The 22,509-nt window shown below is 36.6% G+C and overlaps 1 protein-coding gene across 8 annotated transcripts in view; it reads left to right on the top strand.

Annotated features, from left to right (window-relative positions):
* Nucleotides 1–22,509, top strand: part of kl-3 (dynein heavy chain 8, axonemal kl-3) — a 56,771-nt gene that overhangs the window by 21,386 nt on the left and 12,876 nt on the right. For all 8 annotated transcript variants that reach the window (XR_016323152.1, XM_089727710.1, XM_089727709.1 and 5 more), the window contains 30 exons: nucleotides 577–733; nucleotides 807–1,000; nucleotides 1,509–1,674; nucleotides 1,758–1,859; nucleotides 2,228–2,450; nucleotides 2,872–3,001; nucleotides 3,078–3,295; nucleotides 3,392–3,528; nucleotides 4,244–4,296; nucleotides 4,640–4,847; nucleotides 5,433–5,694; nucleotides 8,123–8,245; nucleotides 8,826–8,943; nucleotides 9,478–9,573; nucleotides 9,654–9,760; nucleotides 9,846–10,009; nucleotides 10,536–10,736; nucleotides 12,074–12,214; nucleotides 13,075–13,179; nucleotides 13,961–14,145; nucleotides 16,171–16,304; nucleotides 16,392–16,523; nucleotides 17,097–17,299; nucleotides 18,342–18,456; nucleotides 18,790–18,966; nucleotides 19,589–19,756; nucleotides 20,061–20,161; nucleotides 21,069–21,267; nucleotides 21,943–22,154; nucleotides 22,281–22,419. Coding sequence is in view for 7 of the 8 variants with exons in the window: in XM_089727710.1 (XP_089583836.1) it covers nucleotides 577–733; nucleotides 807–1,000; nucleotides 1,509–1,674; nucleotides 1,758–1,859; nucleotides 2,228–2,450; nucleotides 2,872–3,001; nucleotides 3,078–3,295; nucleotides 3,392–3,528; nucleotides 4,244–4,296; nucleotides 4,640–4,847; nucleotides 5,433–5,694; nucleotides 8,123–8,245; nucleotides 8,826–8,943; nucleotides 9,478–9,573; nucleotides 9,654–9,760; nucleotides 9,846–10,009; nucleotides 10,536–10,736; nucleotides 12,074–12,214; nucleotides 13,075–13,179; nucleotides 13,961–14,145; nucleotides 16,171–16,304; nucleotides 16,392–16,523; nucleotides 17,097–17,299; nucleotides 18,342–18,456; nucleotides 18,790–18,966; nucleotides 19,589–19,756; nucleotides 20,061–20,161; nucleotides 21,069–21,267; nucleotides 21,943–22,154; nucleotides 22,281–22,419 (4,670 nt within the window). In the remaining variant the exon portion in view is untranslated. The remainder of the gene's footprint in view (nucleotides 1–576; nucleotides 734–806; nucleotides 1,001–1,508; nucleotides 1,675–1,757; nucleotides 1,860–2,227; nucleotides 2,451–2,871; nucleotides 3,002–3,077; nucleotides 3,296–3,391; nucleotides 3,529–4,243; nucleotides 4,297–4,639; nucleotides 4,848–5,432; nucleotides 5,695–8,122; nucleotides 8,246–8,825; nucleotides 8,944–9,477; nucleotides 9,574–9,653; nucleotides 9,761–9,845; nucleotides 10,010–10,535; nucleotides 10,737–12,073; nucleotides 12,215–13,074; nucleotides 13,180–13,960; nucleotides 14,146–16,170; nucleotides 16,305–16,391; nucleotides 16,524–17,096; nucleotides 17,300–18,341; nucleotides 18,457–18,789; nucleotides 18,967–19,588; nucleotides 19,757–20,060; nucleotides 20,162–21,068; nucleotides 21,268–21,942; nucleotides 22,155–22,280; nucleotides 22,420–22,509) is intronic.

Raw genomic sequence — 22,509 nt, 5'->3', positions numbered from 1 at the left:
AAAGAAAAACCTCAGTATCGATTGATTCTTTACTTTTAGCCGTCCTCCCCGAATCCTGATCACGCAGGAGCCAGTCACCGTCGACGCCCTAGACACGTCCTTACGGATCCAACAGAACCAATAACCTTTGCATTAAATGCCTTCAGCTCTAACACTAGGAGCAGGCTGAGGAACCCCGGTAACTGTACTCGTCGAACTCGACAAAGAGTTCGTCGTGCAGCCTTACCCATGCTTCAGATCGCTGAGTTTCTCGCCGGATCTACTCAGCGGGTCGCGATTCGGATCCGGTAGTAGATTCATTCGCGAACCAGCTGCTCTTGAGTTGTTAGGTCTCCTTCGGAGGAACTTGGACGGCTATTAGAAAATCCCACCCCTTCTGGCTGCTCGCCCACCTGTCCTGATGAAACTGCAAAGGCCTCCGGGCCAACAGTAATCCTACAATCCTAAAAAAAATACTGTTAGGCATTGCGGACAGGGTCTTTTTTTGTTACTTTACATATTTGTAAATTATGTTTGAAATAAGTGTTTAATACTGTTATTAAAAATCTAAACTACTAGGATATTATTGTATTCAAGGCTTGGGTCGCATATACAAGGGTTTAGCACAGTCGGGCACTTGGGGTTGCTTCGACGAATTCAATCGCATAGAATTGCCAGTGCTGTCTGTGGCTGCTCAGCAGATCTACATCTGTCTCACGGCGAGACGAGAGAAGCGTGACTTCTTTATATTCAGGTACTGTGGGTTTTAGGTGAGTTTTTTGTTAACTATCTTCCGATGTGCTTCGTAATGTAAAATTGTCTTTTAGCGACGGTGACGTTGTCACTTTAAATCCGGAGTTCGCGTTCATTATCACGATGAATCCGGGATACGCTGGAAGGCAAGAGCTGCCCGAAAATCTAAAGATTCAGTTCCGTTCGGTGGCTATGATGGTGCCCGACAGACAGATCATCATACGAGTGAAACTTGCTAGTTGCGGTTTTAAGGATAATATTTTGCTTGGTAAGTTTTTGTCACGTACGTAAGGAATTGGTAAATATCGACGGAAGAAAGCGGAATCATCGTAACTTGAGAGACTCTGAGACATTAGAACTTATATCTCAAGGTGGGTGGCGCTTTTACGTTGTAGATGTCTATGGGCTCCGGTAACCACTTAACACCAGGTGGGCTGTGAGCTCGTCCACCCATCTGAGCAATAAAATTAAAATTAAATTCCTAACTTTACACCAGAGCCATAAAACTATTTCAAAAACTCAAATTGGTATGTATGTATATTTAAATGATCTAAAGCCTATCTGATTATATTATTATAAATACATGCCAATAATCAACTTTTTATCTCTATAAATATAATACGAGTTATGAATTTTTTAAATACTTTTATGGATCTAGTATAAAGAAGGGTTTTTCAGATTATAAAGATTCGGTATTCTTCCGTCGATATTTTGTAATTACCGAAGCCGAGTGATTGTCACAAAATAATAATAATGTTTTTAATGGTTTTTATTAGCCCGAAAATTCTTTACCTTGTACAAGCTATGCGAAGAGCAGTTATCTAAGCAAGTGCACTATGATTTTGGACTACGTAACATTCTGTCTGTGTTGCGCACTATGGGCTCGCAGAAACGAGCCAATCCCGAGAGCACTGAGGAGAATATTATGATGAGAGTATTGAAGTAAGTGGAAAAAGTAAAACATTTAATTACTTGAATGTTTTATTTTAATCACGAGACTTTGTAAGCCCCCTTTGATGATTTAGGGAAATGAATGTATCAAAGCTGGTGGACGAAGACGAACCGCTGTTTGTGTCTTTGATTGAAGATTTGTTCCCTGGAATTAAGTTGAGTCAAACCGTTCACAGGTGAGTGCTTTTTTTTTGAGATGAAAACTTCTTTAGCTTCATTGTGATTCGAAAGTCGATGAACCCAAAAAGCGACAGTAAAAAAAGACAGATACATAAATTCATAGGATTTAACGATTTAGGATCTTTATGCTCTGCCTCGTACCTAATATTCGTAATTAGTATGCAATTAAATCTATGTAATATATAGGAATAAAATGTAAAATTATAATTATCAAACTTTGTATCACTATGATCATTGCTAAAACCTACAAAGCCAAATTTTTTTAGTTTTCACTTCTATCACGTGTGAATTGCACACATGCTTTTCTAAATTTCAATAGTGTATCTTTTCTTTTATAAGTAAAAATTCTCTTTTACTAACTCAGGGAAATGCAACGGGCCATCGCACTAGTGACAGATCGTACAGGTTTAGTCAATCATCCTGAGTGGAATTTGAAGATCATTCAGTTGTATGAAACTTCGTTAGTCCGACACGGCCTAATGACTATGGGACCCACTGGTTCTGGGAAAACGACATGCATTCACACACTCATGGCGGCTTTGACGGAAGTAGGGAGACCGCACAGGGAGATGAGGATGAATCCAAAAGTACATAATCTAGATGTTTTTATCGTACCCATGTAGAGTACGAGCTCGCGGTCACTTTGTCCAAGATACATCGCAATGTAAATCGCCACTCGGCTTGAGACATGGGGTCGTATTCTCATTTATATTGTGTAATATTTGTCCCGTCCATTAAACTGTAGCCAGGATGGCAGTATTCTGAGAAGATAGTAGTATAGTGAGCCCTACCGCATTATGTATATTTATACCTTGGAACATTTGTCTTTGCATCTTGTGCATGCCACTAACTCTCTAACTAAATATCTGAACCAATTTGAGGTGTAACTTAAGCTGCTCTTTATATCTTGTTATATAACAAACCGTTTGAAAATGTATGCAAATTTCGAAGCACATGCCTTCTTTGTCTAGTTTTATTGTTTTCATGATGAATTCTTTAACATTTAAGGCCATCACTGCTCCGCAAATGTTTGGACGCTTGGATGTTGCAACCAACGATTGGACGGATGGTATTTTTTCCACTTTGTGGAGAAGAGCTTTGAAGGTCAAGAAGTCTGATACCACCTGGATAGTTTTAGGTAGCGACGAATGTGTAAATATATTATTATTTTACTGTTCCTTGGAATTATTTTAACGTAACGTTTATAAAAATAGATGGTCCCGTGGACGCTGTTTGGATTGAAAACTTAAATTCAGTGTTGGATGATAACAAGACATTGACTTTGGCCAATGGAGATCGTATTACAATGGCTCAGAACAGCAAGCTGGTGTTCGAACCAGACAACGTGGATAACGCTTCGCCTGCCACAGTCAGCCGTATGGGGATGGTCTTCCTATCTTCTTCAGTCTTAAAGTGGCAGCCCATCTTAGAGGTAAGGCCATCGATTAAGTCTTAATACGGCTTGTTAAATTTGTGAGTTTTTTGCCCTTAATGAAATGAAAATTATATTTTAATTCTCCTGTTTCAGGGTTGGTTGAAAAAGAGATCGCAAAAAGAATCGGATGCTTTGAGGAACGCATTCAATAAAGTATACGATGATATACATTCGTTCGTGCAACAAAAGTTGCCAGCTAAAATGAAATTGCTCGAGGCTATATATGTCAGGTATTTTTTATTGGATAATATAAGTAGATGATGTACGGTGTACTTTGCTTCACCTAAAAAAATCTACGTTGGCGACGATATGCATATATGCAAACTTTCATATCGATTCGTGCTTTGGTTCAAATGATAAAAATCACTCACTAGCGCCACCTATCTGCCACTAACGTAACTATGATTGTCGGAGTGGTGATGTCGTACTTTATATGTATGAAGTTTCATATCAGCTATGCAAGTTATTATACCTTACTGGTGGGATAGGACGCCTTGTAAGTCCGCATGGGTAGGTGTCACCACCCTGCCTATTTCTGCCGTGAAGCAGTAATGCGTTTCGTTTTGACGTGTGAAGCAGCCGTTGTAACTGCTGAGATATGCTGCTGTATACTGAGACCTTAGAACTCGTATCTCAAGGTGGGTGGTGACATATACGTTATAGATGTCTATGGACCCCGGTAACTACCAGTTCCGGTAACCAGTTCTTCTCGACTAAAGAAATAAAATGATAATAATTAAATTACAACTTTAAATTTCATCAATAAAAGCAAACATCTCACTGAAAATTATTAAAAAATCTATTTTCTCATACTCAGTTCAGTTTTAACAAAAATTGCTTAAGTGACATTAAAGCATCGTATGTTCGATACGCACATACACATATACGTTTTCTTTTAAATATGTAGATTAATAGTAAATAGATAATGATTAATAATAATTACAGGCAATGTATCGATGTTTTGATTGGTCTCCTTCAAATAGAAGTACCCGGTGGAAGTAAGTACTTTATTTTGACATTGAAGGTTTATGTTATGTAGTTTTGGAGGCAAACAATAATTCAATAATAACTTTTTTACTGGTGGTAGGACCTCTTTTGAGTCCGCACGGGTAGGTATCACCACCCTTCCTGTTTCTGCCGTGAAGCAGTAATGCGTTTCGGTTTGAAGGGTGGGGCAGCCGCTGTAACTGAGACCTTAGAACTTATATCTCAAGGTGGGTGGCGCGTTTACGTTGTAGATGTCTATGAGCTCCAGTAACCACTTAACATCAGGTGAGCTGTGATCTCGTCCACCTATCTCTAAGCAATAAATAAATAAATAAAACGCGGTGTTTTTTGTAGAGATACACACAGACCGACATCTAGAACGTCTGTTTATATTTGCGATGATGTGGTCGCTCGGCGCCGTCCTGGAGCTGGACTCTCGGACTCGTTTGGCCGAATTCGCGACAAAGTTGCCCGTGAGAATGGATTGGCCCGGAGCCAAGTCTAAAGAGTGGGTGATGCCATTCGAGTATATGGTTAACGAGGCCGGAGTGTGGCAACATTGGTTTGTATCGTCTGTTCTACCATGTCACTACTGTTCCGGGCTCTTTGTTAATTTGAAATATAACTAGTGGTCCCCCGGTAGTCGAAATTCGACTATAATTAATTGTAATTATAAGTTTGTACACAATTATGATTCTATTCTCAAAGATTATTATACTCGTACTTTTATAATCACATATTTCGATTTCGCAAAGACAAACAATATTGAATCTATTCTCAATTTGACCATAAACTGCAATAAGAAAAGTGACAATAAACCAATAGTATGCATGCGTGTGTGTGTCAAATACATGGTAGTGTGTGTAATGTTTTTTTTATTGATTTAATGTATGTTTTATGCATCATTTAAAAAAATATTAATATTCTGGACTTCTTCTCTATGTTTTCTATAAGTGTGGGAAATTTCATACTCCTCCGTCCACGCAATTTTCGTAAAAAGGGGTACAAAGTTTTTGCTTCACGTATTAATATATTTGCATATTAATATATAGATAAATGTGATTTTTATTCGGTCCTTCGTTTTTATTTCTTAATTGATTAAATTTGATAATGCAAAATTGATAATTGTTTGTTCCTCTCTGTACAGGTCAGAGAGTGTAGAAAACTATATTTATCCTTCTGACAGCATTCCGGAATACGCATCGATTTTAGTACCGAATATCGATAACGTATGCATATCATTTCTAATTGAAACTATTGCGAAGCAGAATAAAGCTGTACTGTTGATAGGCGAGCAAGGCACCGCCAAAACTGTGATGCTGAAGAGCTATATGCAGAAATATAACAATGAAGTTAAATTGTACAAGATGATCAATTTCTCTTCTGCGACCACACCTAATATGTTTCAGGCAAGTGTCTTCTACGATTGTCTGTACCACCGAAACTTTCACCATAATCTCGAAAACGACTTGTCGAAACATCTATACTCTATATCTAATATATAAAATTCTCGTGTCACAGTTTTCGTTGCCATACTCCTCCGAAACGGCTTGACCGATTTTGATGAAATTTTTTGTGCTTATCCGGTATCTATGAGAATCGGCCAACATCTATTTTTCATCCCCCTAAATATTAGGGGTAGTCCACCCCTAAATTTAATTTTTAATTTTTTAGATAAAAATTTTTATTTCTATTTTTTCATGATACAACATACAAAAATACATACAATCCTCAATTTTCACCCTTCTACGATCAACCCTTAATTTTATTTGCTAATTAAAAACTAAATTTTTTTGCAAGATTTTATTTTTTATTTTGTCATGACTTAAAATAAAAAAAATATATATTACTCTCAATTTTCACTCTTATACGATCAACCCCTATTTTTCCATCCCGATTTTTTTTTTTTTTATTCTATGCACAGATCCGCAATAAGGTTGCAAGATGGCAATCAAATATTATAATTGTAGTACAATAAATTCTTATTCAGAGTTTATAATTTCAAGTTCCTTTAATTATGATTTTTTTTTAAATTCAATCGTTCAGTTATCCCCGCCAGGTGTCGCCTCTCATCCAGCAAACATCACGTAGTAGGGATGAGGACGAAGCCGGTCTCCTGTCTTACTCACTATACATTTATCAGCCATGTTTCTTTGGTTTTATTTGTGTATCAATCGTAGCTTGCCAGCCATGTTTTTTTGGTTTTATTTGTGTATCAATAGTATGTTCAGTAGGTCTGAGAATCGGCTACTATCTATATTTCATACCCCTAAGTGATAAGGGCTGTCCACCCCAAACATTTTTTATTTTTTTTTCTTGGTTATAATGAGGTATAGTCCCCGGCACGTAACTTGGCAAGAGTCGCTAGATGCGCAGAAGTCGTTTTTTAGGTCTCTTTGGTTGTCAAGCGGGACGCGGGGAAAGACGTAGCACCGTTCCGAGCGCGCGATTGGTAAGTCAGTCGACCCTCCCCTCCCGCACCGCGTCCACGTTCCGTTCGCTCCCGGTTACACATGCGCTTACTAAAGTTGTAGGAACCCTTTGTTTATATTGAGTTTTTGTTACGAGTTGTTATTACTGTTTTAAATTTAGTTTTTGTTACGAGTGTTATTGTTTTAAATTTGCTTGCAATGGCAGGATCAAATACCAATGACCATAATTATAGTCGATTCAGTCACTGAGCGTTTTATTATTTACCAGTGACGACAGCGACTCTTCGTTATGTCGACGATGAGGAGCCAACTACTTCCACCAGCTCAGGTGCTACCATAAATTTAATCCAAGGGGTAGCACTATTAGAAAATGATAGTGACGACGGCGACACATAATTTTTAATATTAAGTAAATTTTTTTAAATAAAATTTTTAACTTTTAATTGTATTTTATTTCTAACACCTAATACACTTCACGAATTCCTCTCTTTTCTTTAACTTTCTTCTAAACACACAGGCTTAAAAATAAATTACGGCAAATAAAAAATTTAATAAAATAAAATTAACATATATGCGGGCAATAAAAGTGACCATTTTTTTGTTGTAATGTACACTATGCGCGACATTTCCCCACTACACCAAAACCTTGCCAACTTACGTGCCGCTTACTATATTATGTGGTTGAATGAGGTTTGTGAGAATTTTATATATTAGACTAGAATTTCCCTAGAAATCTTATTTAAGGCAACACAACGTTTGCCGGGTCAGCTAGTTAATATATAAATCTACAGTGGTTTTTACGGATGTTCCGTTATAACTACTGAACCATGCATCCGATTGACTTGAAACTTGGTATCCATGTAGAAAATACATGTACTTAATAAAACTTAGGCTAATATTTATATGAGTGCTGGACTCCCTAATAATAGTGACAATAAATAATAATGTTAATTTTATGTGCCCAGCGAAGCGAGCGAGTACGGCTAGTAGTTAATATAATTATACATTTGACTATATACATTTGATGAAATATGCATATGTTGCAAGTTACAAAAAAAAATTACAAAATTTCAACATAATGGGATAAAGAACGCGCTGTGGTATATGACCACGAACAAACAAGTCCCCCTGAGTTTCTCGCCGGAACTTCTCAATGGGTCGCGATTCCGACCCGGCGGTAGATTCTGCCAAGCACTGCTCTAGCTAGGGCTAGTGTTAGCAAATTCTCTTAGGTTGAGCTCGTGGGTTCACCTATCCGTCCAGGCGTAGCTGGAATAACCTCTTAGGCCCTTAGGCTACTAGTCAATAGGTAGGGGAAAAAAACATAACACGATATCGACAGAATGTGTGTTGATTTGTTTATAATATCATGTATGAAAAGTGGTTTAATTTGTTTTGTCCACAGAGAATTGTCGAATCGTACGTTGAGAAGCGCGTCGGTATGACATACGGTCCCCCCGGTAATCGATCCATGACCGTGTTTGTTGACGACATTAATATGCCGGTTGTCAACGAGTGGGGAGATCAGGTGGGGATAGTAGTTATTTATACCGTTATTTGATATTATTATTATTATTAGTGGTTAGGACTCCACAGTGAGAAACCTCACAATACGCGCCGTATTAAGGAAAACTGCCTTTTGCATCAGGCCCCTAACCCGACTGAATAATGAAAGTTTCTTAAGGTGTTGGTTGAAACTATTCGCTATCAAACCACGTACCTACCGACATAACTATTAATAATATTATATACGTAATTCTACTTGTAATGCGGGCTAATGATCTTACGGGCCATCTAGTGTTGAGTGGTTAACATAGCCCATAAACATCACAACTTGATATAAATATAACGACGATAATTGATATAAATACACGACAAAATTCTATAATGATTTTTTTGCGGTTGTGCCTTTTATTGCCCTACGTCATTCCGTCATCGTGGAAGTCGATCGTGAACATGAGTTTACGTATTTCATTACAAAAATCGTTACACCCCCCCTAGGATTGGAACGTCGGCACACTGGTATCGCTCGATACACCAGACGTCTTATCCTCTAGGCCACTACGACTTTTTATATATAAACTACTTAAATGTCTTGTATATTATAGGTTACAAATGAGATTGTACGTCAAATGATGGAGTGTGGTGGTTTTTATTCGTTGGAAAAACCTGGAGATTTCATTACTATCGCTGAAATACAAATGTTTGGAGCGATGATCCATCCAGGTTGAGATTTAACTAATGTTTAAATGTGCAATAAACAACAAGTATTATTATTATCTTTTAAAATCTATCAATATTAAATGAGATGCATTAATCGCTGCATCAGTTTGCTGAATATTGATTATAAAAGTATATTATAGTACTTTAGATTCTGCCTCTAGATGCGAATAGAAACGTCAACCACTCTATGGTTATGTGTTATCACTTCATTCATAACTCGGGTGTCCATAATTTAAGCAGGATTTCTAATATTTTTTCCTTAAAGCTGCTATACGCTATACTATAGTGCCATATAAGTATAACAACCTATACTTAGCCAATAATATATAGTACAGTACAGTATGAACGTGTCCATAACAATGTATGGTGTACGATATTGTTGTGATTTGAGCTATTTACTATATGCTATTATATTATAGCGTAGTCTGAAAGCTGCTTAAATAATGACCCCAATTACACTGTTCTTTGTATTGCTGTTACAATTTTTTTTGGAAAATGAAAACTATTAGTGTTGTGATAAAAGTTAACGTATTTTAGGTGGTGGAAGAAACGACATTCCGCCTCGTTTAAAAAGGCAGTTCAACATTTTTAACTGCACCTTACCGAGTAATATTTCAATGGATCGTATTTTTGGTAAGATAGTTGACGATATTTCATAACGATTGGGGAGTTAATTTGGATTTAAAAAGGTATAATGAATGATACATTTTCAGAAACTATAAGTGCCGGATACTTCTGTAAGACAAGGTTCGAGAAAAAAATTGTGGATTTCATGCCGAGGCTTGTGCCTGTCACGCGAATAATTTGGCAGCAAACAAAAGTAAAAACAACTCTTTCTAATGAATAGTAACTCAATAAATAAAACCTTTTTGTATTTATATAATAATGTACTATAAACGTTTTAGGCGAAAATGTTGCCGACTCCTGCAAAGTTTCATTACGTGTTTAATCTTCGAGATCTATCTAGAATATGGGAAGGGATTTTGTTTATTAAGAAAGACGAACTGCCGACAATTACAACGGCTCTAAAGCTATGGTTCCACGAATGCTTAAGAGTAATATGTGATAGGTATGTATGCCCGGTATTTATGAATATCAAATATTTAACAAATCGGCCACATTTTAATGTCTAATCGAAAACTTGGGTTTGAATTATGTAGTTGCATGCAAATAAATTAGTTTTTATTGTCCACTAGCTGACCCGGCAGACTTCGTTAGTGCCTCATTCTATAAATAAAAGATCTAAACTTTTGTATAAAATAAAATTAAAACAAACAAAAGGAATCCGTCCTTCGGACACATTAAAGGAAAAACAAAATTGTTATTTTTATTTAATTCCGGGTATTTTCATATTTATCTGCCTTTTAAACCCTTTCTGGACTTCCACAAATAATTCAAGGCCAAATTTAGCCAAATTGGTCCAGCCGATTTTTAGCGAGACTAATGAACAGCAATTAATATATAAAATTATATATCAATTAATATATCAAATTCAGCAATTAATATATCAAAAACAAAATTATTATTAAATTATTCAACCGAAATTATCAAATTCGCAAAAAGAGAGAAAATTCAATTACGATCAAAAATTACAGGTTTACAACATTCGATGACAAAGATTGGTTCGTGGCAAACTTCTGGAAGACTGCAGCCCAAGAGTTGCCTGAACTCGTCAGCGAATTTCCTGAAGAGGAAACATTTTTCGTGAACTTTCTCCGTGAGCCCGCAGACCCCACCGGCGACGAGGAAGAAGATTTTAGCACTGACGCGCCAAAGATATACGAAGAGCTACCAACGTACGCTTTTATTGTTTTTGTTGACCGACTAGTATACGACGTACCTGATGGAGAGTAGTCGCCGTAGCGTCATCTTGTATTTCTTTAAACGATCTTTTTTTTATTGCTTAGGTGGGTGGACGAGCTCATAGCCCACCTGATGTTAAGTGGTTACCAGAGCCCATAAACATCTACAACGTAACTGTCGCCACCCACTTTGAGATACGAGTTCTAAGGTCTCAGTATAGTTACAACGGCTACCCTACCCTTCAAACCGAAAAGCATTACTGCTTCACGGCAGAAATAGGCAGGGTGGTAATACTTACCCGTGCGGACTCACAAGAGGTCCTACCACCAGTAAGTTATAATAACTTGCATAACTGATATGAAACTTCATACATATAAAGTACGACATCACCACTCCGACGAACATAGTTACTTTAGTGCCGGATAGGTGGCGCTAGTGAGTGAGATTTTTATCATTTGAACCAAAGCACGAATCGATATGAAATTTTGCATATATGCATATCGTCGCCAATGTAGATTTTTTAGGTGAAGCAAAGTACACCGCACACCATCTAGTTCTATTGTACAATAAAAAATACCTGACATATATAGCCTCGAGCAGTTTCATTTTAGCTGGCAACTTTTGTTGCACGAACGAATGTATATCATCGTATACTTTATTGAATGCGTTCCGAACGGTTTAATGAAGTCCATAGACATCGACAACGTAAATGCGCCACCCACCTTGATATATAAGTTCTAAGGTCTCAGTATAGTTACAGCGGCTGCCCCGCCCTTCAAACCGAAACGCATTACTGCTTCACGGCAGAAATAGGCAGGGTGACGGTACTTGGCGGTACCTGTGCGGGCTTACAAGAGGTCCTACCACCAGTAAAGGACAAAGACCTTCACCTATGACTGTCCGTTGATAGGGTTATGTGAGAAACTTTGACGCAAATTGAACTTCAGCTTGAGCACAGTCAATGTGCAAACCAACGACTCTTATCTACTACTTTTATTTTAAATACATATCGAATACATTATATTTGACGTGATTTAATTGAAAAAAAAACATAGTAATTTTGTGTGACGGCAGTGTTTTTAATAGTCATAGTAATTGACTTATTACTAACTGCCTTTTTTGTTTCAATCGATTATTAAAATTAGAGCTACAAGAAAATAGATCAGTCTATGATACTTGATTTGAAATGTGTATGTGATTTCAGATTTGTGTAAAAGTTATTTTAATTTACTTTTTAATGTAAACATGTATTATTTATATTAGAATGTAACTTTTGAAAGTATGGTAAACGATTATCCAAGCCGAACAAACCCGAAGACAATGTTTTCAGATGGGATTTCGTTTTGATGAAACTTGGTCAATTCCAAGAACAATTTAACGATCAAGTCAGAGGCGCTCATTTAGACTTGGTGTTTTTCCACGACGCCATGGTACATTTGTTCATTATATCGCGGATCATAAATACGCCGAGGTCAGAGTTTTGATTTTTTGTATCTAGTTTTGTTTATGAGTGTCACGATGGCTTGGCCTGAGTTTTATTTCGGTAACTGTGCAGTATAGTTTATTATAGAGACGTCAACTCCTTAACGTTGGCACAACGGTTGTGTATACCATCAAAATGGAACTCTTGATTGCTTTTATATTAAAGGACAAGGGAATATAGGAGCTTGGGCTTGGAAATAAGAAAACTAATAGCAATAGCTCTAGGATACTAGACTCGAACACCTATGTTTTCATTAACAGTAGGGATTATTGTTATTATAAAGATCTTCCCGCCTAAATGTTCGTGATTGATTGGTAGCTCGTTTGTGTTTTGTACAGAGTGATTGCATTCAAACTTTGAGGTATTTCATTGAACAAGGTCTGACACGTTTTGCTGTAACTTGTTCATACTGTATGAGTACTTCATCTATACTAATATTATAAAGAGGTTTGTTTGTTTGTTTGTTTCGAATAGGCTCCGAAACTACTGGACCGATTTGAAAAATTCTTTTTCCATTAGAAGCCAACATTGTCCCTGATGAACATAGGCTATTTTTTTTTTTTTTTTTTTTTTTTTTTTTTTTTTTTTTTTTTTTTTTTTTTTTTTTTTTTTTTTTTTTTTTTTCATTTGTGTTAATGTTTCCGAAGCGAAGCGAGGGCGGGTCGCTAGTTTATAATATACTACTTATTCTATATTACTTGTTTAACGAAACGACACAGTATATGCATTATACGTTGAGAGTTTTATGGAATCTCGATTGAATCAGGATTTTTGTATGTTTTGTATTAATAATGTGTTTTTAAATTGTTAGTCTAGAATATATTTTTATTAATAAAATTTCGTTACAGAGGCAACGCTTTGCTTGTCGGTGTCGGTGGATCGGGGAAGCAAAGTTTGACCAAGCTTGCGTCTTATATTGCGAATTTTTCGTTTTATCAAATCACGTTAACGAGGTGAATTCTATTCTCTTTTAGTATGTGATGTTATAAATGTATTATAAACTTGACGATGTTGTATTAAGTAAGATTCATCGTTTGATTCATTAAAATATGTCTGTCCACCCTTGCATTGACAAAATAACTTTTTCACCTCAGCAGCTCAAACATGCCGCTTTTGCTGCGAGACAACAGTGAACAAAATGCGATTTTGATTCGAGCGTGGGTCAAAGTAGTAGTTTTAATTTTTCAAACTTCAGTGCCACAAATTGACATTGTTCAGCCATAAATTTGAAACATTCGAATTTTACTGTGCTCTGTCTCTTTCACATGCATATAAAAAGCGAGTGAAAAAAACAAACCCCTTCGAAATTCGAACTCAAAGAAAACATGTTCGGAAACGCGCAATACCCTAAAATTTTAAGATATTAAAGTAATAAAGAAATTACGTTTTTTTAATAGTTATTTCAATCTATCCCCGTTCATTTCTATGTCTCCTAAGTAATATGTGTTCTCTCACTGCTGAGGTGAAAAGTTATGTGGGCTATACGAGAGCAAAGTTTTTTGCATCTCGTGCTGTTGAGTCCCTCACAACGCTCAGGATTCTTTGGAAATTCTTTTCTTGAGGAAACTTTGAATCGCGAGTGAAACAAAAAATAACTTTGCTCTCTTGTTGCACAAATAATTTCCATCAGATCCAATAACTTTAGCATTAGATACCTTCAGCTTTATAAAAAAAAAACATTGTCACTTATGATTTTGCATTTCTGTACTATAATAATATCTACCATTGTTTCAGATCATATAACGTAGGAAATTTCATGGATGACATTAAAATATTGTACCGAATCGCCGGCTTGCAAGGTCAAGGTATAACGTTTATATTCACCGACAACGACATAAAAGACGAACAGTTTTTGGAATTTTTAAATAACATTCTCAGTTCGGGAGAGATTGCCAATTTATTTGCTAAAGACGAAATGGGTAAGCGTTCTGTTTTACGTTTGAGAATTTATTTAAAAAAAAAATGTTAATTTAATTAATACCATGTAGTCGAAATTCGACTATAATTAACTGTTTGAACATTATTTTGGTTCTATTGTCAAAGACTATTTATAATTCTTTAATCACAAATTTCGCCAAGACTACACCATAGACAAATAATATTAATCTATTTTCAATTTGACCACAGACTTAAACAATAAACTAAACAATATATTTATGTGTGTGTGTCAAATGCATGGTAGTGTGTGTAATTTCTTTTTATTCTTTGTGTATTTAATATGCATAATTAAAAAAAATAGCATTCTGCACTCCTACTCTATATTCTCTATAGGTGTGGAAAAGGAGAAACCCCATTCTGGGCCTAAGCGTTACACGAATGGGATATGTACCAAAAAATCGTCTATTTTGCTTGATTAACATATTGAAATCTTAGCTTCATTGACAATGGCCAAGTGTAGAAAATAAGTTGAATTATATTTTTTGTTTTAAACAGTCTTTGTAAACATCTGCAACACTTATTTCAATATACGTAACTAGCTCCACAAACGTGTGGATTAGAATTAGAGCATCCCTAAAACAGGATCGATTTAGTGGAAATCGAGTGTTAAAAATAATTAATACTCCTTTGTTTTAGGATAAGTGACTCTTTTTATATTTAATCAATGTAAATAGAGTATGGCCATCGAATCGTGACACAACTATTTACAATGGCGGCAATTCAAAATATCTACAACTGACAACATTAAAGAAAGGCATGAAAGGGTAGTTTTGCATTTTTATATTAATGTGACTATTCCATAGAAAAACACAAATGTATCAAGTCGTGTTATGTTATATTTAATGTTGCCAACTGAAGATATTTTGGATTGCCGCTATTTAGTTGTGCCCATGATTCGCTGGCCAGACTATAAACTTAATCTCATTGAATAACGTAACGTAAAGCACCAAAATCTACTAACAAAAATCATTAAAAGAAATAAATAACTGTGCCATTTAGTATGACACGAAATCATGTCGGCAACTGCGGCAATTCAAAATATTTTCAACTGGAAATCTTAAATATACCATGAAAAACCCGATTTGGTACTTTTGAGTTTTTCTATGGTGTAGTTACATTAATAATTTTACTGGTGGTAGGACCTCTTGTGAGTCCGCGCCGCCCGCCTATTTCTGTCGTGAAGCAGTACTGCGTTTCGGTTTGAAGGGCGGGGCAGCCGTTGTAACTATACTGAGACCTTAGAACTTATATCTCAAGGTGGGTGGCGCATTTACGTCGTAGATGTCTATGGGCTCCAGTAACCACTTAACACCAGGTGGGCTGTGAGCTCGTCCACCCATTTAAGCAATAAAAAAAAAAAAACGTCATGAAATAAAATTAAATGAAATGAGATGAGATGATATGGGAGCACGTAATGATTTATATTTTATATAAAAAAGTTATCATATAAATATCGATTTTCATATAAAAAAGTTTTCATTAAAATTAAAATAAGACTGACCTAAAGGTCCTAGTTACCAGATCATAAAACCCCGTAAAAATCATTTCGTGCGCAGCGCGTTTCGCATTACGTTGTTTTTAATTTTTGGCTTTCGTTCGTTTTCGTAAACAACCTAAAGCACGATTTTATCGTAACAGGTTCCATTTTTATTTTCAAAGCAACCTGTTGCTGCAACAGGTTTCGTAAAAAAATACTCATCTTTAGTAGGAAACAGCCTCAAAAATATCGTTATTTTATTAAAATATCTCGAACAATAAACATAACCTAAAATGTAAACATTGTCTGATTTTACCAATTTGGCCATTGCTGGGAGACCTGAAAATAGGGCTCATGAAACCTTCTTAGGTATTGTAATTTATGTCCAAATTCTAGCACTGTAACGCCAGGCCCAAATTTGTATGAATTTCGGGTTTCTCCTTTCATACTACAGCGTCCGCACAGTTTTCGTAAAAAGGGGAACAAGGTTTTTGCTTCGCGTATTAATATATAGATTTGATGCCTCCAGATGAAATTCTGAATGAATTGACCCCAATAATGAAGAAATATGCACCGAAAAGAATTCCGGTGCCTGATGTGCTGTACGAATACTTTATAATGCGTTCGAGGGCCAATCTACACGTTGTATTATGTTTTTCGCCCGTAAGTTAGCTAAAAGAAATTCAAATTGCGATAGAAAACAGACAACGCGGATATTGTTTATGAGTAATAAAAAAAATTGTTTTTGAGGTCGGAGAAAAGTTTAGAAGCAGAGCCCTAAAATTCCCGGGACTAATTTCTGGGTCAACCATGGATTGGTTCCAGAAGTGGCCGAGAGTTGCACTTATCGAAGTTGCTCATCATTTCCTCGCGGACTTTCATGTTAGTAATGGTTCTATAACAACTTCGTTAATAGAATTCGTTTTTATTTCTAACTAGCTAACCCGGCAGACTTCGTAGTGCCTAAACCATATCTATCGTATAAAATAAACTTAAAACAAACAAAAGGAATCCGTCCGACGGGGGAAACATAAAATTAAATTCCGAGCATTTTCATATTTATCTACCTTTTAAACCTTCTCTGGACTTCCACAAATAATTCAAGACCAAAATTAGCCAAATCGGTCCAGCCGTTCTCGAGTTTTAGCGAGACTAACGAACAGCAATTCATTTATATATATTATACTAACTGTACCCGTCCGCTATGCTGGGCATTTAAAATTAACATTATTATTTCTCATCCCCACAAAGAGTCTCATCATTAACGCCCCCGCAATTGGTGTAGGGAGTCCAACACTTACATAAATATTAGACTATCCATTATTTACATGTATTTTCTACATGGACACCAAGTTTCAAGCCAATCGGATGCATGGTTCAGTAGTTATAACGGAACATCCGTAAAAAACACTGTAGATTTTATATATTAGTATAGATTATTGAATTGAATTTCAGGTTGTGTGCTCTCCAGAAACGAAACAACAGCTAATCGAGATTATGGGAATGGTGCAAGACAACGTGGCCGATACTTGCACAACTTATTACGACAGGTTCAGAAGACAGACGCACGTAACGCCGAAGTCGTATCTTTCGTTCTTGGAAGGCTACAAAGTATTGTACAAGGAAAAACATGTCAACATCGCCGAAATGGCTCGCAGGTATTGCGGGGTTTTATCGAAGCGAAATTTGTAGTTTCAAAATACTAGTGGTCCCGCAGAAGTCGAAATTTGACTATAATTAATTGAACTTATAAGTTTGTACATTATTATGATTCTATTCTTTATTATTATCAAAGACTACACCTTAGACAAATATTATTAAAGACAAACAATATTTAATCTATTCTCAATAAGAAAAGTTTGACAATAAACCAATATTATGCGTGCATGTGTGTGTCAAATACATGGTAGTGTGTGTGATGTTTTTTTATTGATTTAATGTATTTTTTATGCGTAATTTAAAAAAAAATTAACATTCGGCACTCCTCTATATTTATTCTCTACTAGCTGACCCGGCAGACTTCGTAATGCCTCAATCGATAAATAAAAGACCTAAGCTTTTGTATAAAATAAACTTAAAACAAACAAAAGGAATCCGTCCGATGGGGGGGGGGGACATAAAAGGAAAAACAAATTTGTTATTTTTATTTAATTCCGAGCATTTTCATATTTATTTTAAACCTTTTAAACCTTCTCTGGACTTCCACAAATCATTCAAGATCAAAATTAGCCAAATCGGTCCAGCCGTTCTCGAGTTTTAGCGAGACTAAAGAACAGCAATTCATTTTAATATTTAGAGATAAGTATGGGAAATTTCATAGTCCTCCGTCCGCGCAATTTTCGTAAAAAGGGGTACAAAGTTTTTGCTTCACGTATTAATATATTAATATATCGCACATACGGTGCAATAACGTCACTTATGCAAACTATGTAATTTTTAAGGAGAAACATTGGAAAATTCAACATCTTATTGTATAATTCTTATATAGTTCTGCTAGGCTATAAGAATAAAATGATAATATTTAAACTACAACTTTAAACTTCATTAGTAAAAGCAAACATCTCTCTCGTCTCATTAATAACTATTAAAAAATGTAATTTCTCATACTCAGTTTAGTGATAACAAAAATTGCATAAGTGAGGTTATAGCATTATATGTGCGATATGTAGGTATATAGAAAACAAATGGTTTTTTTTAAAGAATGACGACAGGCTTAGATAAACTTGTGGAGGCGGCCGCAAGCGTCGACGTACTAAAGAAGGAACTGGAATTAAAAGATTACGAGATCAAAGTTGCTACAGCGAAAGCTGAAGAGGTACTGTAATGTAGATTGATTGCATAGAACGTACTGTTCAATTTTTATTTTTAATATATATATATTTTTTTTTTATTGCTTAGATGAGTGGACGAGCTCACAGCCCACCTGGTGTTAAGTGGTTACTGGAGCTCATAGACATCTACGACGTAAATGCGCCACCCACCTTGAGATATAAGTTCTAAGGTCTCAGTATAGTTACAACGGCTGCCCCACCCTCCAAACCGAAACGCATTACTGCTTCACGGCAGAAATAGGCAGGGTGGGGGTACCTACCCGTGCGGACTCACAAGACTTCCTACCACCATTTTTAAATTTTCAAAATTTCAATAGGTCTTGGCTGCGGTAGCCGAGTCGGCGGCTGCAGCAGAAGTGGTTAAAACGGAAGTGTTAGATGTTAAGGATCGTGCCGTGAAGTTGGTGGGCGTGATCGCCGCGGAAACGGCAGTGGCCGAGGAGAAGTTGGCTGCAGCCAAACCGGCCCTAGACGCCGCCGAAGCTGCCTTACAAGTAAATGACGTTGCTCAATTTGTTCTATTAACGTGCACAGAAACGAACTCACGACTTTAGATCTAACGTAAATAGTGCTAAACTTTTTTATGCACGTGGCTATAGTCTTATTAAGAGCGACTCTTCCAATAGAGTAGGTAGCCAGCGGCTTGGCTCTGCCCCTGGCATTGCTGAGGTCCATGGGCGATGGTAACCAATCACTATCAGGTGGGCCGTATGCTCGTCTTCCTAGAAGGGCAATAAAAAAAAAAAAATAGACCCATGTCACTTTGTATCAGAAAAATAAACGATGATGTTACAATTCAAACGTCGTATAAAGCTAAGATAAACAGACGTACGTAGAGGATTTTCCATTTATAAAATTTTCATATAATTGTAATCATCATAATAACTGGAAACAAACGTATATTTGAGTATATAAAACATCCAAACAAAGAGCAAATAAACCCGTTTATTACATAATGTTTCTCCGATTTGGGAATCGAACTCACGACCCTCGGCGCACCAGTCAGGGGCGCGCTAGCTACTGCTCTACCGAGTCAGTAGTAAATTAATAGTGTTTTTCTCATTAAAGCTCCGTTTAATGATGTCTACATGATTTTAATGCGAGGATTTCTTGCAGACGATTAACGCAGCGGATATAGCAACAGTGAGAAAGTTGGGGAAACCGCCCTACCTTATCACGCTTATTATGGACGCCGTAATACTCTTGTTCAGGAAGAGGATTGATCCAATCAGACCGGACCCCGAAAGGTTGTTCCTGATGGCGTCATGGGCTGAATCTCTTAAAGTAATTTTTGTACTTATTACATTATTTAGGATACTAATATTGATGTTTTAGATTATTTTTTTGCTTAGATGGGTGGACGAGCTGACGGCCCACCTGGTGTTAAGTGGTTACCGGAGTTCATAGACATCTACAACGTAAATTCCGCCACCCATCTCGAGACATGACTATTGTAAGGTCTCAGTTTTAACAGTACAACGGCTGCCCCATCCTTCAAACTGCAAAGCATTACTGCTTTACGGCAGTGTACCACCAGTAATCTCAATAACCAGATCATTTAATATTTAATATATAACTATTAAAATAGGTGATGGCGGACTCGCGATTTTTGAATAATCTAAAATTTTATCCGAAAGACGTAATCAATGCCGAGATGATTGATTTGTTACAACCCTACTTTAATTTCAGGTATTAGAAATTAGGCAATTCTATGGAAATTTTGTAGAATTTATCAATAGTGTTTGTTGGGTAATATAGTATAGTTAGGTAGTTTGTTAGGTAGTATAAATGCGGAGACATTTAAATGGTGTTTAGTTGTAAGGTTTGAGTTTATATACTTTAAGTTCACTGTTTGTCTTCCTAATAAATTAAAATAAAATAGTAGTGTAGTTTTGTAGTGTATTTTTTAGTAGTATTTTGTAGTATATCTTCGGTTTTAGAGAGTCTCACACGTAGTTAAATCTACGTTAAAGGCTTAATCGCTCGTTACTTATTTTCAAATTATTAGGTAGTTGGCAAAATATCCGAATGTCTACTAATAATTATAAAACTATAAAATTAAGTTTAAAACAGGTTTTTTTTTTATTGAAATGAAAATGGGGAGTTGTGATCCAAACCCGCTTGGTCTTAATCTGCTATCGGTACTGATAGATGAAAACCCAAAAATAGCGCTGGAATTTGGCTTTACTTTGCTTTAAAAAACTGGTTATAATTTTTTTTAAATTTAAAAGTACATTAATTTAAACCAAAAATTAACGGGATTTTGATGCTAAGGTTTTTTTTTTATTGCCTAGATGTGTGGACGAGCTCACAGCCCACCTGTTGTTAAGTGGTTACTGGAACCCATAGACGTCTACAACGTAAATGCGCCACACACCTTGAGATATAAGTTCTAAGGTCTCAGTATAGGTACAACGGCGGCCCCACCCTTCAAACCGAAACGCATAACTGCTTCACGGCAGAAATAGGCGAGGCGGTGGTACCTACCCGTGCGGACTCACAAGAGGTCCTACCACCAGTAAAAACACAAACAAAGGTATACATACATGCTTTGCCACCTTAGGAAAATCTAAATATTGACTTCGGAAATTTTCAGTCAATACACGTTCGAGGCCGCTAAGATTGCTTGCGGCAATGTGGCCGGATTAATTTCGTGGACCATTGCGATGGCCCAGTTTTATTCGGTAAACAAAGACGTTTTGCCGTTGAAGGCTAATCTGGCTATAATGCAAGGAAAGTACCAGGCAGCCAAAAAGGAATTGGAAGCTGCAGAAGCATTGCTAGAAGCTAAAGAGGTAAGGTGATTTTAGTGTAACAAAATAGTGTTTTAGGTTATTATTGGACGCATGAAGATAATCTGTACACTAAATTTTTTGACTACAACAGGCAATCTGTCAAAAAACAAAATTGATTTCACACCGCTTTGACTTGTATTTTTGTAACATACATAACTTTCATGCACACTGAAAACAAATGCGCAGCGAATACGATTTTATGAAGGGGCATCGTCATTATAATAAATCCAATTAAACACGGTCCCCTTTGCTGGCCGATTTATAATTTGACTTTGATTCGATTGTTACCAATCTCGATCTAGCTAAACTAGCTAAGCCAACCTAAAGAAAAAAATGCCATTGCTAACGTCCACGAGCGACGGTAACCACTCACCATCAGATGGGCCGTATGCTCGTCTACCTACAAAGGCAATAAATAAAAAGTTTTATCAAAAACAGTCCAGTGGCTTTGGAGTCTATAGGAAACATACACACAGACGCATCGATAGATTAGATACGTGGTGTTTTGTACAGCGCTGGTGCGATGCTTAAACATAAGTTGGTCACTTTACAAATTCGTGACGTATTTTAAACATTAAAGTGAAGCATCTCATCGAAACAGTACATATAAGTATTTCCACGGTACTGATCGTCACAAGAGGAGGGGATTTGAGGACATTTCAAATTAATTTTTAGCAAGAGCTAGCGGAAGTACAGAAGCAATTCGACGAGGCGATGGCTCTGAAGCAGGCCGTATTGGACGACGCGGCCAAGTGCCAACAGAAGATGGACGCCGCTACTGCTCTGATTAACGGACTCAGCGGAGAGAGGATCCGATGGACAGAACAATCGGCGTTGTTCAAATCCGAGATAGAAAGACTCGTCGGCGATATACTATTGCTTACCGGGTTCGCATGCTATAATCTTTTATTACAATAGTTATATTTTTGTGTTTTTAAACATGTGGCTCAAAGACAATCGATGCCTTTGTAATAACTATGTAATTTTTCATAATTTCGTTTCTAATATTTTAGATTCCTGTCTTATTCTGGACCATTCAATCAAGAATTCCGAGCATTTTTGATAAACAGCTGGCTCGGTGAACTGCTGAAAAGAAAAATACCCGTTTCTATGAATTTGAATATCACGGAACAGCTGACGGACACAGCCACGGTCAGCAAATATACATGTTTTTTTATTAACAATATATTGTTTTTTTTTTGACTCGTTGACTGCCATGTAGGTCATCGGTGCCCTACGCGG

Source organism: Bombyx mandarina, chromosome 05 (genome assembly GCF_030267445.1).
Source record: "Bombyx mandarina strain Sakado chromosome 05, ASM3026744v2".
In the NCBI taxonomy this organism is placed as follows: Eukaryota; Metazoa; Arthropoda; class Insecta; order Lepidoptera; family Bombycidae; genus Bombyx; species Bombyx mandarina.
Note: the sequence above shows the minus strand (reverse complement) of the source record. Positions and strands in the feature narration are given on the sequence as shown.